The following is a 13,644-nucleotide window of genomic DNA, read 5'->3' on the forward strand; positions in this document are numbered from 1 at the left end:
TCCTTCATATGAACAGCTTGCTATTTATTCATTCATTAATTAGTTATTCTGAGTTGCCCGTTATCAATAAAATGTATGTAACTATAAAACATACTAGCAAAATAATGCATTCCCTAAATTTCCATGTGTTGAGTTACTACATCGGCTAGGCTTTCTGGTTCAAGTTTACAGTTGCATCTTTACATTCTAAAGACGAAAGGTTCTACTTTCATCAAACCCTTTCTACTTTTTTGACTCGGGGCCATTCCTACTCCAACCCAGCGCGCACCGACATACTGCTACTAGTACATTGTGCTTTTCTTTTAATCACGATTCTTTATAGCAAATTAGAATTATTATTTTTGCTAACCTTATGCTAAAAGAAAATCAAGCATGGTAAATGATAAGCTTATATTATTTTGGGTAATAATATTGTTACCACGAACACATAATGTTTATATCGACATATGCTTTCTTTCGAAAGTATGCTATTTGGCCAATATGCTCATATCTAAAAATAGGGGTAAAGCTATATACACACTATCATCTTCATACCCCATTTGTAAGATTACACTGGATTTGTTATGGTTGTATTCATATCTAAGGATCTACCTAGAATGTTGCAATTCTTTGATATCTTTTCATGTTACGGATTTAGTAGAACTATACATTTCTTGAACATCTACCTCACATGGGAAAATATTTACCAAATAGCTCCTGATGCTTTGTTAACTCTAACATAGAAAGTAAAAAACTCGTACATTCTGTAAGTAGAAGAACAAACTAAAGCCAAGCTTACTTTAAACATTTGTTTGATGTCGTTCTCTTTAAGTCAAAACCTCAAACGATATACTTCCAAATTTTTCAAAGAAACAAGAGAAATTGAATACAAACGACAAGTTAGATTCCTTAGCAAGAACCAATACAATAATTACATTTAAAAAAAAGTGGAGACGACTTACAAAATTTCAAAATCCTGTATGCAAAATTTTTATGTCTTTTGTCATAGGACCTCAACATGAGTTAGAAATCCTCTGCTGGATTTTAGATCAAAAGTCCATTAGAAACTCTCGAGGCTAATAAAAAATCAAGGGTCTCAGCTGCTCCTTCCACTGTTTAATATACAAAAGCAACTCCTTTTACTCACATCATTAAGTGGCTCCTCATACTTCTTCAGAGTGCCTCAATAAAGCAAACTTTCTCAGGCAGCTTAAGTCCTGGGCGGATAATGCTGTGTTGTAATGATGCCATATAGTCATTATGTAGCTTGCTTTGTTCCCAAGGGCCCTCAAAAGAACACGGACAACTGCTTTTTCATGGGAATGAAGGAATCATTTCTTCAGTGACTGTCAATTTCACTAAAACAACCACGTGAAGCTTCAGCTCGGAATATTTAGGAGAGAGGTCAATTTCTACTTCAGATGTCATTTCCCCGTCATGATCATTCAAAACTACTAATACACAGCTAATGAATGAATCAAATCTTATTCAAAATTAAAACAATCCAAAAATTAAATCACAAGCGACACTGGTACAGGCTGGAGAGTAGGACATAAGGCTTGCACAGCAGTGAGAAGACCATCGATCCCTACATCACCTACCCACCTTAATTTGTAGCTTGCTCATTCCGACATTAACCTTTTCCACACCCGATTCACTCTTCATCTCTGTTTTCTTAAGATTTTTGACGTTGAGCCATGGGTGTTGCAAGCACTGCTCAGCAGTTGGTCGTTTCTCTGGCTCAAAATCAAGAAGAGGACCAAGAAATCCTGTGAACTCATGGGCATCAATTTCAGAAAACCTAAACTTGTCAACTAGCAATTTATCGAGAGAACCATATTTCAGCCTACGGATCCTCTTCAAATCTCCGTGCCTGTCAAAGTAATCTTTGGATCTAGCCCCACCAATGGCTATCTGCTCCACCATAAGTTAGTAAAAGAAAATTTCAGCAGCTATTTTCAGATATAGTTCTTAAAGGCCCACAAAAGTAATATAATGAGCTCACCTTCCGAGGGATCTTCCCTAGAAGCTCCATCATCATAGCTAGATGATCCTGCAACCCACCAAATAACAACAAATATTGTCAAGTGAAAGTTTTAAAATAATTTCTCTTCAGGAGGTAAAATTGACTAGACATAATTATTTCTAAGGCTAGGTCGACTCCGCTTTACACCCAAAAAAACAGACCTCAAATCAGAAAAACATAATACTTATTCCAAAAATAGAAAAAAGAGAAATAGTTGCATTATGTAATGAAAGAACAGTTAACCAAAGAAACATAAATGAAATCGTCTTACCTCATCTTCATTGAAACCTTGTCCACCTTTGGGAGTGAACATCATCTCACCGGTAGCAAGCTCAAATGCAATACAAGCAAAAGACCACATGTCAGCAGAGAATGAATATCCAGATTGAAGTATAACTTCAGGGGATCTGTACTGCCTTGTTTGAATTTCTTGTGCAAATTGCTTATCAGCCCAGCATGCATTTCCAAAATCCACAACCTTGCACCTCAAGTCAATCCCATCAAGAGATCTATTTGATTTTGGAGTCCCTCCTACCCCACCCATTGAAGCCCGTCTTCCAGATATCCTAGCTGCTGCTCTCCTTGCCCTTTGCTTTAGTTTTTTCTCGATGATATTCATTGTTACTCCTCCATTAGGGTTCCCCTCAGGCCTTTCAAGTATGGGAGTCATTCCGGATCTAATGGGATCTTTTGTGGCATTAATTGTAGAAAGTAAAAGAATATTTTCAAGTTTCAAGTCTGTATGAATAATTCCAAGTCCCCTATGCAAATAATCTAAACCAGTCAAAACACATTTGCATATTTCCCTAACTTTGTTCATCTCGAGGCCCTTATAGCGATTATATTTGACCAGCCTCAATAAGCTATCACCAAGGAATTCAAGAACCATGCATAGGTGCTGTCCATTAGGGCCCGTATGCTTAAAATGGTCAATAAGTCGTACAACATATTTACTATTAGATGAATCACCATTGGCAATCGCAGAAAGGACTTCAATTTCATGAAGAGCTGCTTGAGCAAATTGTGGTGCACTTTTCTGGATCTTCAAAGCAACATATTCCTAGGAGAAAACAAATATAGCAATGATGCCAACTCCAGATCTCAATAAGAGCTCTCAAAAATCAATTTGAGCTAATTTTCCAGAGGAGGGGCTTTTGAGACATTTTAGTGCTAACTAAACGGCTAATTATAACTAAAAATTCAAAGAAAAGAATCCAAGAAGAATAGAAACTGCACATGCTTACACAAAATAGAATGCTCTCATAAAAGGTTGTTCTTGAACACCTACATGAATGCTGCTAATAGATTGAAAATCAATCACAAAAACTCACTCTACCATCCACTCAACTGACCCCAATTCAGGCCAAAGTCGCTCACCTAGACAAATGTTTTTGATGACGAAACAAAGTAACCTCAACTTCATATACAAATAGGCATCTAGACATCTTAAAGTAAATTATAGGTAGTAGCGGAGCCAGGATTTTCACTAAGGGGGTTACAATTTAAAAAAAATTAAATACACGAAGAAGTCAAGGGTATACAATACATAGTATATATACATAAAAAGATAATTTTGGCTTCTCTAAACAATGTAATTTTTCAACAAAGAGGTGTCAATTGACAAAGGGGTGACGCCTCTTGGAGCTATGTCGCTCCACCACTAATTATAAGCCAGCAGAGTATTACCTATCTCCACAATTACATTTGTAGATAAGCTCCGTGTTAATGTCATGTTAACTTGTTTCAGGATTAAAGGGGAACAAAAAGCCCATTGGAACTCTAGACAAGTTAAGTTCGTTCATGCAGAAAGGGCAAAAAGGACTTGGTCAATTTTGGAAAAAGAATGTCCAGGCTAAAAATTTAAGTTTGTTATTTATCTTCCCGTGATAGCCATATAACCATCACAATAACTCCTTAATTCAAATTCAATTGCCGAGTAAAAGCAAGCATCAACACGTTGCAGCAAGTAGTCACTAATCAAAATATCAAAAGGCAATGATACTTAAGCAAGACGCTTAATCCAATTTAATTAATCATCTAGAAAAAAGAGAGAGATTGAAGTCAGTTGCAAATGATAAATCATATTGGTGTTCACCAATCTTTTCTCGGATCGTTGATCATGAAAGAAAATGAAAAGATAAAACTTTAAGCGAATAATAATGATAATTATTTATCAAAAATTATAAGTAGTAATGACAAATACAACAACTACTAATCCACCTCAATCCTAAGCTAGTTGAGGTCAGCCAAAATATTAATTTAAAAAAAAAAAAAAAGAATAATAATAAGCATACATTCTGGCGAATTCACACAAAAACACAGATAAACAATATCAAAAGAAATAATGAAGATGATAAACACTCACGGATGATCGAGTATCATAAGCGAGCCAAACAGTGGAGAACTCTCCCCAGCCGAGTTTTCGCTGAGCGATATATCGGCCACCAGAGAATGAATCGCCGATTCTCACCGCATGGTATCCTCCTTTCCGGTAAGAATCGAATCCCTCAACTTCATCCTCCGACGCCGACGACGATGATGAGCAAGACATTATGCTTTATGACTGAATCAAACAATCCTGATCTGAAAATTCTTATAGTATCTTCTCTTCTTTCATGAAATTTAATTATTTTCCGATTTAATTTCGAGTAATATTAAATCAGTAGTAGAACTCTATGGATTTGGAGACAGTGCGTTAATGGGGGAACATATGTGGCCTTCAATACAAGTCTCTCTCCACTTTTTGCTCTTTTTCGCTTTTGTTTTTCCTGCTTTTAATTTTTGTAGACTTTTTAAATTCCTTTCTTTTATTCAGAGATATGACTATTTAAAATTGTTGAGTTAGAATCAGATTATTTTTTGCTTTCTGTTATTAATAGTTTGTACATTGTATACTACATTGGATGTTGATGTTGTGAATAACTTAAAGATTAAATCTCTTACTTTATGTCCATCATATTTACTTTTTATGCCTATAAAAGGCTATGTAATTGCAATGGAAAAACGCACACAATTGAAAAAGAAATCTCTTCCTTCTCTCTATCTCCATTTCTTGTTCATGTTTTACTAAATTGCTTTTATTTTCTTGTTCCATATTGTTACTTTGAGTTATATTTCATAACACGTTATGAGCACGAAGTCTCTAAGTTAAGGTTGAATTCCACTTCTGATAAGGTATATCTGGATGATCTATTGTCATAATATAAACTTGAGCATCTTGTTCATGAATATAGTATAGTTAAATTTTCGTGAACTAATAATAGGTGGCATGTTTTAGACTACATAATTTACAAAATTACAATTATACTTTATTATGTATGCTTATGGTTTTACCTTATAATACAATTTAGTATGCTTAGTATAATGATTATACATTAGTTTACTGTCACATATAATTAAAATAATAATAATAATAATATTCGTAACTATTTTATTTTGATAAGATAAAATATTAGTATAAGAGGTATGTACTACACCAAATTTTTCATTAATGATAGTTCTTATCAAATTAACGTGTTCAATCATTTCTATATAGAAATATATGTCTTTATTTGCTACATCTCTTATCGGACAACGATAATATTCCAAGTAAGTCGCATTCTATCATTTCTACTCCATCTTGTGGTATGAAAATTAGGTACAATTTTTTTTTTAACTAACTTTGGAGCTTAGTTCCATTAGAAACTGTGAAATAATTTATACTTTGGTTCAATTCTCATGGCCTTTTAGTTTCACGGACAGATATATGTTTGATCGGAATAGTTATTAAACTAATCAATTCTTTCCTTGTTATTGTTTAGTGCCTTCATTGAATTATTCATCTAATTATATGAACTAATGATTTTAAAAGCAAAGTAACAAGGTTTTGTTGGTACTTGGCAATAGTGATATCATTATGTTTTATAGCTAGCTAGCCTATTGGAATATGTAAACTGTCTAGCAAAATATTATTACTTTCTTATTAACTTTCTGAAAATTGAATTGTGATATATAATAAAGCAACAATACTAGTTATGTAGCATGTCAAATCACTTAACCAAATTATTACTGGAATTGCTTGATAAAGACCTTAGTGCAATAAGGGTATTCATATTAACCAGTATTGTTCCTACATGTATTTAGTACCTTTTAAGTCATGCGAATTAAGTTATATAATTTAATAATGTATATCATGCACTAACTGGACATATGGTTTAGACATATTTCGGTATTATCTAATTTACGATTTTTGTCAAATTATTATGATATTTTTATATCATATTTATGCACCACTTAATTCATTTTATTCAAATTAGCGGACGTGATATTTGCTTTGGGTTATTGAGATATCGATGTCCAATTTTTAATCAATACCACAACAATTAGTTATTTAGTGTAGAATAAATATTTTTATAGTGTTAGTTCATATGAACTTACAAATATGATATCACTAGAGCACTAACTGGTTTTATGCATGTAATCATTATAAATTGGCATTATTTTTAAAGCTTGGGGTAAGACATGGATTTGAATCCTGATAGAGTTTCAAGTCATTATGGTCAAACATGCCTTTACATGGGTAATACATTGGATTCGAGTCCCAATGCACCATATTGATGATATAATGATGACTAAAGAAAAATAATATATTTTTCATTAAAGGCATGAAGATTGTCCCACTTGATTTGCTTCATTCTTGAAGTGAATGTGGTAGCAATACATAATAAGTTTAAATGAAGACATATGGTTGAACAATGAACGTGGACGTTCCAAAGATCAAAATAATAATAATCATCACTATGATTTTAAAGGAAAACAATAAGGATTCTCAAAATAGTCCTTCAAAATGTGAAGACAATGTTTACCATAAAATTGATATGAAAATAATAAAGCACGTCGCTGATTATGATCCATTATTTGAAGAGAATGTGACTTGTGATAAGCATTGAGAATGCAAACTCATTCCTAAAGTTGAATGTGGCAATATGTGATAAAAGCAATGAATAAAAATATGTAATTCATAATTATATGAATACCACACAACTCACCTCTAAGGGAGGTTTGAGTGAAATAAAGAGAATAAATATTATTGTGTTGTTACATAAATATATCATTGGTCGCGTACATGTGATACGTCAAATATTATTTTTCCATGCCTTATAAAAGTTATTAAAGTCAAAATTAAAACAATAAATGATTTTGCTTATGATGATTTTGACCATGACAATTTATTATAATATAAGTTTCTCCGTGAAGGAGACATTTACCATAAGAATGGTTTGATAAAAGATCGTGTAGTACAAAAGTTGTTAAGAGCTCCGGATGAATAAAATTATTCATGACATTGATATTGTAAAGTCTCATAAGAAACCTTTTGAGTTTCAAATGTACAAGTCAAAGTGATTATCATATTGAGACAATAAATGAAAGGAAGATTGAATATATTCATATTTTTATAATCATATCGGTAAATATGAAAGGTTACCCAGTTTTATTTCTATTTGTACTACACAAATATAAGCATGATGCTTGAATCATATGCCACAAGTAAACTAGAGGTTTACTAAAATAAATATTAGTTGGCATAATCGGTTGACCATCCCGGTTCAATTATGATGCGAAAAAAAATTAATTGAGAATTACATTGGCATATATTGAAGAATAGAAGATTCTTCAAGAATTCTCTTATGCTGCTTATTCTCATGATATACCAGTTAAGGTAGGGATTGCATCCCTTGATTTCTGGAACAAATAAAAGGTGATAAATATATGGGCCCAGTCACCTGCCATGTGGACCGTTTACTATTATATAGTTTTAATAGATGCATCTATTATATGGTCACATGTGCATTTGTTATCAACTTGCAGTTTGGCTTTTGCAAGATTTCTTGCTCAAATTATTAGAGCATAATTCCAGAATATAAATTATGATAATTTATCTTAATAATACTGGTTTAAATCCAAGTTGGTTAGCAAAAATTGTATGCCTCCAGTTATAGCTAAATCATTGGTTGTGAGAACAAAACTCTCAAAAAACGAAATTTTGTATGAGATGTATTATTTAATATACAACAACACTTGTACGCATATAGCCAAGTTATGAAAATTTCTTCCTATCACAATCAGTTCAGGGTCAGGAACCAAATAATTTCTATATAGAAATATGGATGTGCTATATGATTTAATTATTCCACCACAATGCACAAAGATGTGTTCCCAAAGAAGGTTGGGAAATGTGTTGGTGATCCCAACATTAGGGGGAGAAAATGGGCAGCTGAGAAAGTGATACGTGAAATGAATTATTATGAATACATATAGATCCTCGTACAAGAAAATATGAACTTGAAGTTCAAGTGATAATTCATTTACAAATTATTGTCAGACGCATTTGCTGACCCAAAGCTAAATGTCATATTTCAACTGCTAATGCTCCAAATAGAATAAAGTCCATGGGGGACAGAGTCGATGCCACGCATAAAGCGTAACAGACCAATCGGTTCCAAAGATAAAACTCCTTGAAGAAGGAGAGGGACAAATATTCAAAATGGTCATAAAAAGGAGGCAAATGCTCTAGAAGAGCACCACGACATAGTATTTCACAAGACCTCATGGGAGAGGCTCAGGTACCTGAAATAATGAGATAAAGAGATCTCAATAAGTTATGTCTTTATTAGGTAATAATTAAACCGATATAAAATGATCGTCGACGATATTGTTAACATAATGTAGCGCTCAATATTATTAATATTGACGAGGATCTTGAGCTCAAATCTGTCATGAAATTTGGACAGATAAATAATTGGTCAAATAAAAAATACGCAATGAAAGTTGACTTCACTTGAAAAATATAAAGTTGGACGGAGTCCCAACACCTGAAAGTATAAATCCAGTGAGGTAAATGTGTTCTTGTGCGAAAAAGGTCAAGTCGATAGACATAAAGATGACTTGTGTCACAAGAATATTTGTAAATTTACTGGCATTAATTATATAGAGACATGTTCTCTTGTGGTGGATGTAGTCATTTAAGATTTTAATCTGGCAATACATGAAAAACTTGATATGCGTATAACGGAAATCATTGAAGGATTTAAATTGTTCAGAAGCATATAAAAGTTTTCGAGAAACTTATTCAATAAAGCTTCAGAAATCTTTATACAGATTGAAACAATCAGGTCGTATGTAGTACAATCGCCTGAGTGAATACTTGTTGAAAGAAGGGTACAAGAATGATCCAATTTGTCCTTGTGTCTTTATAAAAAGGTCTGGATCTGAATTTGTTATAATCGCCGTGTATGTTGATAATTTAAATATCATTGGAACTCTTAGGGAGATTTCAAAAACAGTAGACTGTTTAAAGAAAGAATTTGAAATGAAAGATCTTGGAAAGACAAAATTTTGTCTTGGTCTACAAATTGAGTATATGAAAGATGGAATATTTGTCCATAAATCAACATATACCGAAAAGTTTTTAAAGCGATTCTATATGGATAAAACACATCCATTGAGTACCCCGATGGTTGTGAGATCACTTGATATAAAGAAAGATCCATTTTGACCTCATGAAAACGATGAAGAGCTTCTTGGTGCCGAAGTACCATATCTTAGTGCAATTGGGGCATTAATGTATCTTGCCAATAATTCCTGACCAGATATAACTTTTTCAGTAAGCTTATTGGCAAGATTTAGTTCTTCGCCAACACAAAGACACTAGAATGGTATTAAACATATATTCAGATACCTCCAAGGGACCATTGATATGAGTTTATTTTATTCAAATGAATCCAAGCCATCATTGATTGGTTATGCAGATGCAGGATGTTTCTCTGATCCACACAAAGGTCAATCTCAGACAGGCTATTTATTTACAAATGGAGGTACAGTCATATCATGGCGTTCAACAAAACAAAATATGGTTGCTACTTCTTCAAATCATGCAGAGATAATAGTCATTCACGAAGCAAGTCAAGAATGTGTTTGGTTGTGATCGATAACTCAACACATTCAACAAATATGTGGTCTTTCTTCGAAAGAGAATATTCCAACAATATTGCATGAAGACAATGTTGCATGCATAGCTCAATTGAAAGGAGGATATATCAAAGGAGATAGAACAAAACACATTTCACCGATTTTTTTTTCCACTCATGATCTTCCGAAGAATGGTGAAATAGATGTACAATAAGTTCGTTCAAGTGATAATTTGGTTGATCTGTTCACTAAGGCATTACCAACCTCAATATTTGAAAAGCTAATATATAAGATTGGAATACATCGTCTTCGAGACATTAAGTGATTTTTCATCAGGGGGAGTAACTACACGCTGCACTCTTTTCCTTAACCAAGGTTTTGTCCCACTGGGTTTTCCTGGTAAGGTTTTTAATGAGGCAGCAAACAATGCATATTATAAATAACTATGTACATCCCAATATTTTTTTTGTAAGTTCTTAATGAGGCACATTATCTTACATGGACATCCAAGGGAGAGTGTTATGAATAGTTTGTACATTTGATGCTACATTGGATGCCCATGTTGTGAATAACTTAAAGATTAAATCTCCTACTTTATGTCCATCATCTTTACTTTTTATGCCTATAAAAGGCTATGTAATTGCAATGGAAAGACACACACAATTGAAGAAGAAATCTCTTCCTTCTCTCTATCTCCATTTCTTGTTCATGTTTTACTAAATTGCTTTTATTTTCTTGTTCCATATTGTTACTTTGAGTTATATTTCATAACACTTTCCTAATTTTTCCAATTATAATTCAATATTCATCTTTTTGGGTAATGTTAGGTGACATTTGGATTTGATTTTCATCTATAAGTAATTCATCAATGTATATATTTATCAGATTTTTTTGTTCTTAAACCGAGCTCGACCATTTATTTAGCATAACCAAATCGAATAATTAATCATTTTCTTAGATCATTCTCAAGCAAATAAGGATGAGACAAAAAAGACTAGTTTTGTGTGTGTGTGTTTAGATTACCTGTTTTTAAATAAATGTTGTGTCAATTTTTATAAAATCCTACTTTGAACTTCTTTTATTGAGGAGTATTTTGTTTTGCTTTAGGAACGAATTTTTTTATATGTAAAACTAATTCAAATATTGGTTAGTACTTAGTATGTAGAATGTTATGCGCTTAATCTTCACTATTGAAACAATAATATGTCTTTTAAGGCAAAATACATACTTTACCCATCGACCTTGTCCCCAAATCCCTCTTACACATATGTTAAAAACGGGAATAATATTACACACCAAATTTTTTAAAGGTGTGTCAATTACATACCACTTTGGTGTTTGACCACATCTACTTAAAGATTGTTATTACACGCGACAATCAGCATCTGACACGTGTCATAAAGAAAAACTAAAAAAAAACTCTGCCCCACCCCACTCCTCATCTTCCCAAAGAAAAAAAACACAGAAAAAAACCCGACCCCCTCCTCATCTCCCCAACCCCATCATCTTCTCAACTGCCACCATACTACCACCAATCCTTCCACTACAAGCACTTTCTTTCCCAACTATAGATTCAACTCTTTGCTCGATTTTTAACAAGTTTTAATAACATCCATCACAAATCCTTATAGAAATTTCAAAATCAAGCTCAACCCCAAAACTTCAAACTTGTTAATGGTGTTTTTTGAATTTTATCAAAATTAATCACCTAAGTAAATTTTTATTCAAAATAATCACGAATTCAAACCAATTTTCTAGGTCATGGAACACCAAAATCAACAAGACCCGATTAATTTTCCAAGCTTTTCAAAAGGTCAATAATGATGATTTTTACAAGATCCAATAGCTCTTCTTTTCTTCTTCCTTTTCTTTTTCTTCTTAGTCATGGGGGTTGAAGAGACGAAATATGAGGGGTATACAAAATTAGGATGGAGGTTGGGGAAGAAGACGAAACAGGGGGGAATCGCTGGGGTGTGGGTTGGGGAAGAGACATGAGTTATATTTTTTTTCCCTTTAATTTGTAAAGAAAATAGTTAAAAAAGGGAAAAATAAAATAATAAACTTAATTTCAGATGAATTTTGTAGTTTTCACACGCCTCTTTTATGTGCAATACACGCGTGTGACACATGGAAAAAGAGGTGTGTAATTGATACACTTTTAAAAGTTTTGGTGTATAATACTATTCCCCGTGTTTAACAGGTGTGTGAGAGGGGTTTGAGTACAAGATCGATGGGTGAAGTATGTATATATATTTTAAGGCTTGAGTTACAAGATTTCAAATCATAGATTGCAAGTAAACTGCAAATCAAATTTGAAAAAATTATACACTGTTCTTCTTTAATTTACCGTTTGATAACGATAAACTTATCAAGAATTAGCATGTTATTTAATATGACATTAATACATATACCGTGAGCTTACCTAGTATCATATTTTACTTAACTTTTTAAAATCATACTCATATATTTAATGTATAACTAGAATTAGTGTACGTGCGTTGCACGTGTATTATGCGTTATGCACAAAAGAACACATTTTAATAGGTAGAATAAGAAAGAATTAAGTATAAAGGTAATTGATGATGCAACAAACATTTAAATGGTAAGCTGCCAAAATAGTGTATATGAAATTGAATAAGAATGAATTAAGTTTAATAGCAATTGATGATGCAAAAAAGTTATGTAGATATTAAATTGAGTGTTACAATGAAGCTCGGATGTGGTGATGTTACTAGACCCATTAGCTGGACTATTGCTTATCCTCTGTCATTTGTTGAAGAATGTTGATGTGCGCTAGGAAGAATGTTGCTTTAATTGTTACTGGTAAGAGGAAGGCACCTCTAATATAAAATGGTATTGTCGACGCATTCAGCGAAACAGTTCAGAATCTATAAAATAAATATAATATATGTAAAATTCATATATAATATGTATACTTAATTTGTGTATAGTTGAGGAGATTTCATAAAAAAGAAAATATTAACATATTATTATAGTCTTTCTATCAACCCTGAAATTTATAATTAAACATATTAATTACGAAGAAATATTTAACATTTTAAACTAAAACTTCTAACTTACATCTCGTTGATAAGCACTATCTCCCTTCGTTTCTTTGCATCTTCTCTCATTGAGGGTTTAACATCCACTAAAATTCCAACTATATCTAAAAAGAATATTAAAACAAATATATGTATGTTACTAAAAAATTAATAAGGCGAATAGAAGTAAAATATTATTTATATATTTAGTGAAAGATTACTTGATGAAATTTGAAGAACTTACCAAAAATTGTTCCATTGGTGCAGTTTGATGCCTCATCGAATAAAATAAAATTATTTGAAAAACCAATGGTCGAAAAGCGATTGTTGCTTTCTTCAACAAAAGTATTCTCCTTAAATCCAATCTCAAGCTCCTTGTGCACTGATTGAAAATTAGGATTAACACTATTAATGCCTCCGTTTATGATGTAACCGATCTTGTTTTGTGTAAATGTTCTTTCCACTTCTCAATATAACCACTAAAAAGTGTAGCGCAAATTTTTGTTCCCCGTAAAAAGTTCCACTTTAAGTTTAATCTGATGGTTAAAACTAATATCAAAAGACATGAAATAAATTACTTATATAAAATAATATTTACCTCTTTATCAACTAATGTCACAATTTTTTCGGGTGCCTTGATTTGTCTTATTG

General features: G+C 32.5%; 1 protein-coding gene across 1 annotated transcript; it reads right to left on the reverse strand.

The window, feature by feature from the left end:
- Positions 1-774: 774 nt before the first annotated feature.
- LOC107789521 (uncharacterized) lies at positions 775-4,753 on the reverse strand. Its single transcript, XM_075250022.1, has 4 exons — positions 4,371-4,753; positions 2,277-3,065; positions 1,985-2,032; positions 775-1,893 (listed from the first exon to the last, which is right to left on the reverse strand). The coding sequence occupies exons 1-4, from the start codon at positions 4,554-4,556 to the stop codon at positions 1,573-1,575; spliced, it is 1,344 nt and encodes a 447-aa protein (XP_075106123.1). The 5' UTR covers positions 4,557-4,753; the 3' UTR covers positions 775-1,572.
- Between the last annotated feature and the right edge of the window lie 8,891 nt (positions 4,754-13,644).

The sequence above is a fragment of the Nicotiana tabacum genome, chromosome 3, assembly GCF_000715075.1.
Source record: "Nicotiana tabacum cultivar K326 chromosome 3, ASM71507v2, whole genome shotgun sequence".
Classification (NCBI taxonomy): Eukaryota; Viridiplantae; Streptophyta; class Magnoliopsida; order Solanales; family Solanaceae; genus Nicotiana; species Nicotiana tabacum.

Coding starts and splice junctions, on each gene's coding strand:
- LOC107789521 (XM_075250022.1), bottom strand. CDS start 4,556: ATGTCTTGCTCATCATCGTCGTCGGCGTCGGAGGATGAAGTTGAGGGA. Junction 2,033..2,276: donor AAGGTTTCAATGAAGATGAG/GTAAGACGATTT, acceptor GGTGGGTTGCAG/GATCATCTAGCTATGATGAT. Junction 1,894..1,984: donor TAGGGAAGATCCCTCGGAAG/GTGAGCTCATTA, acceptor ATGGTGGAGCAG/ATAGCCATTGGTGGGGCTAG.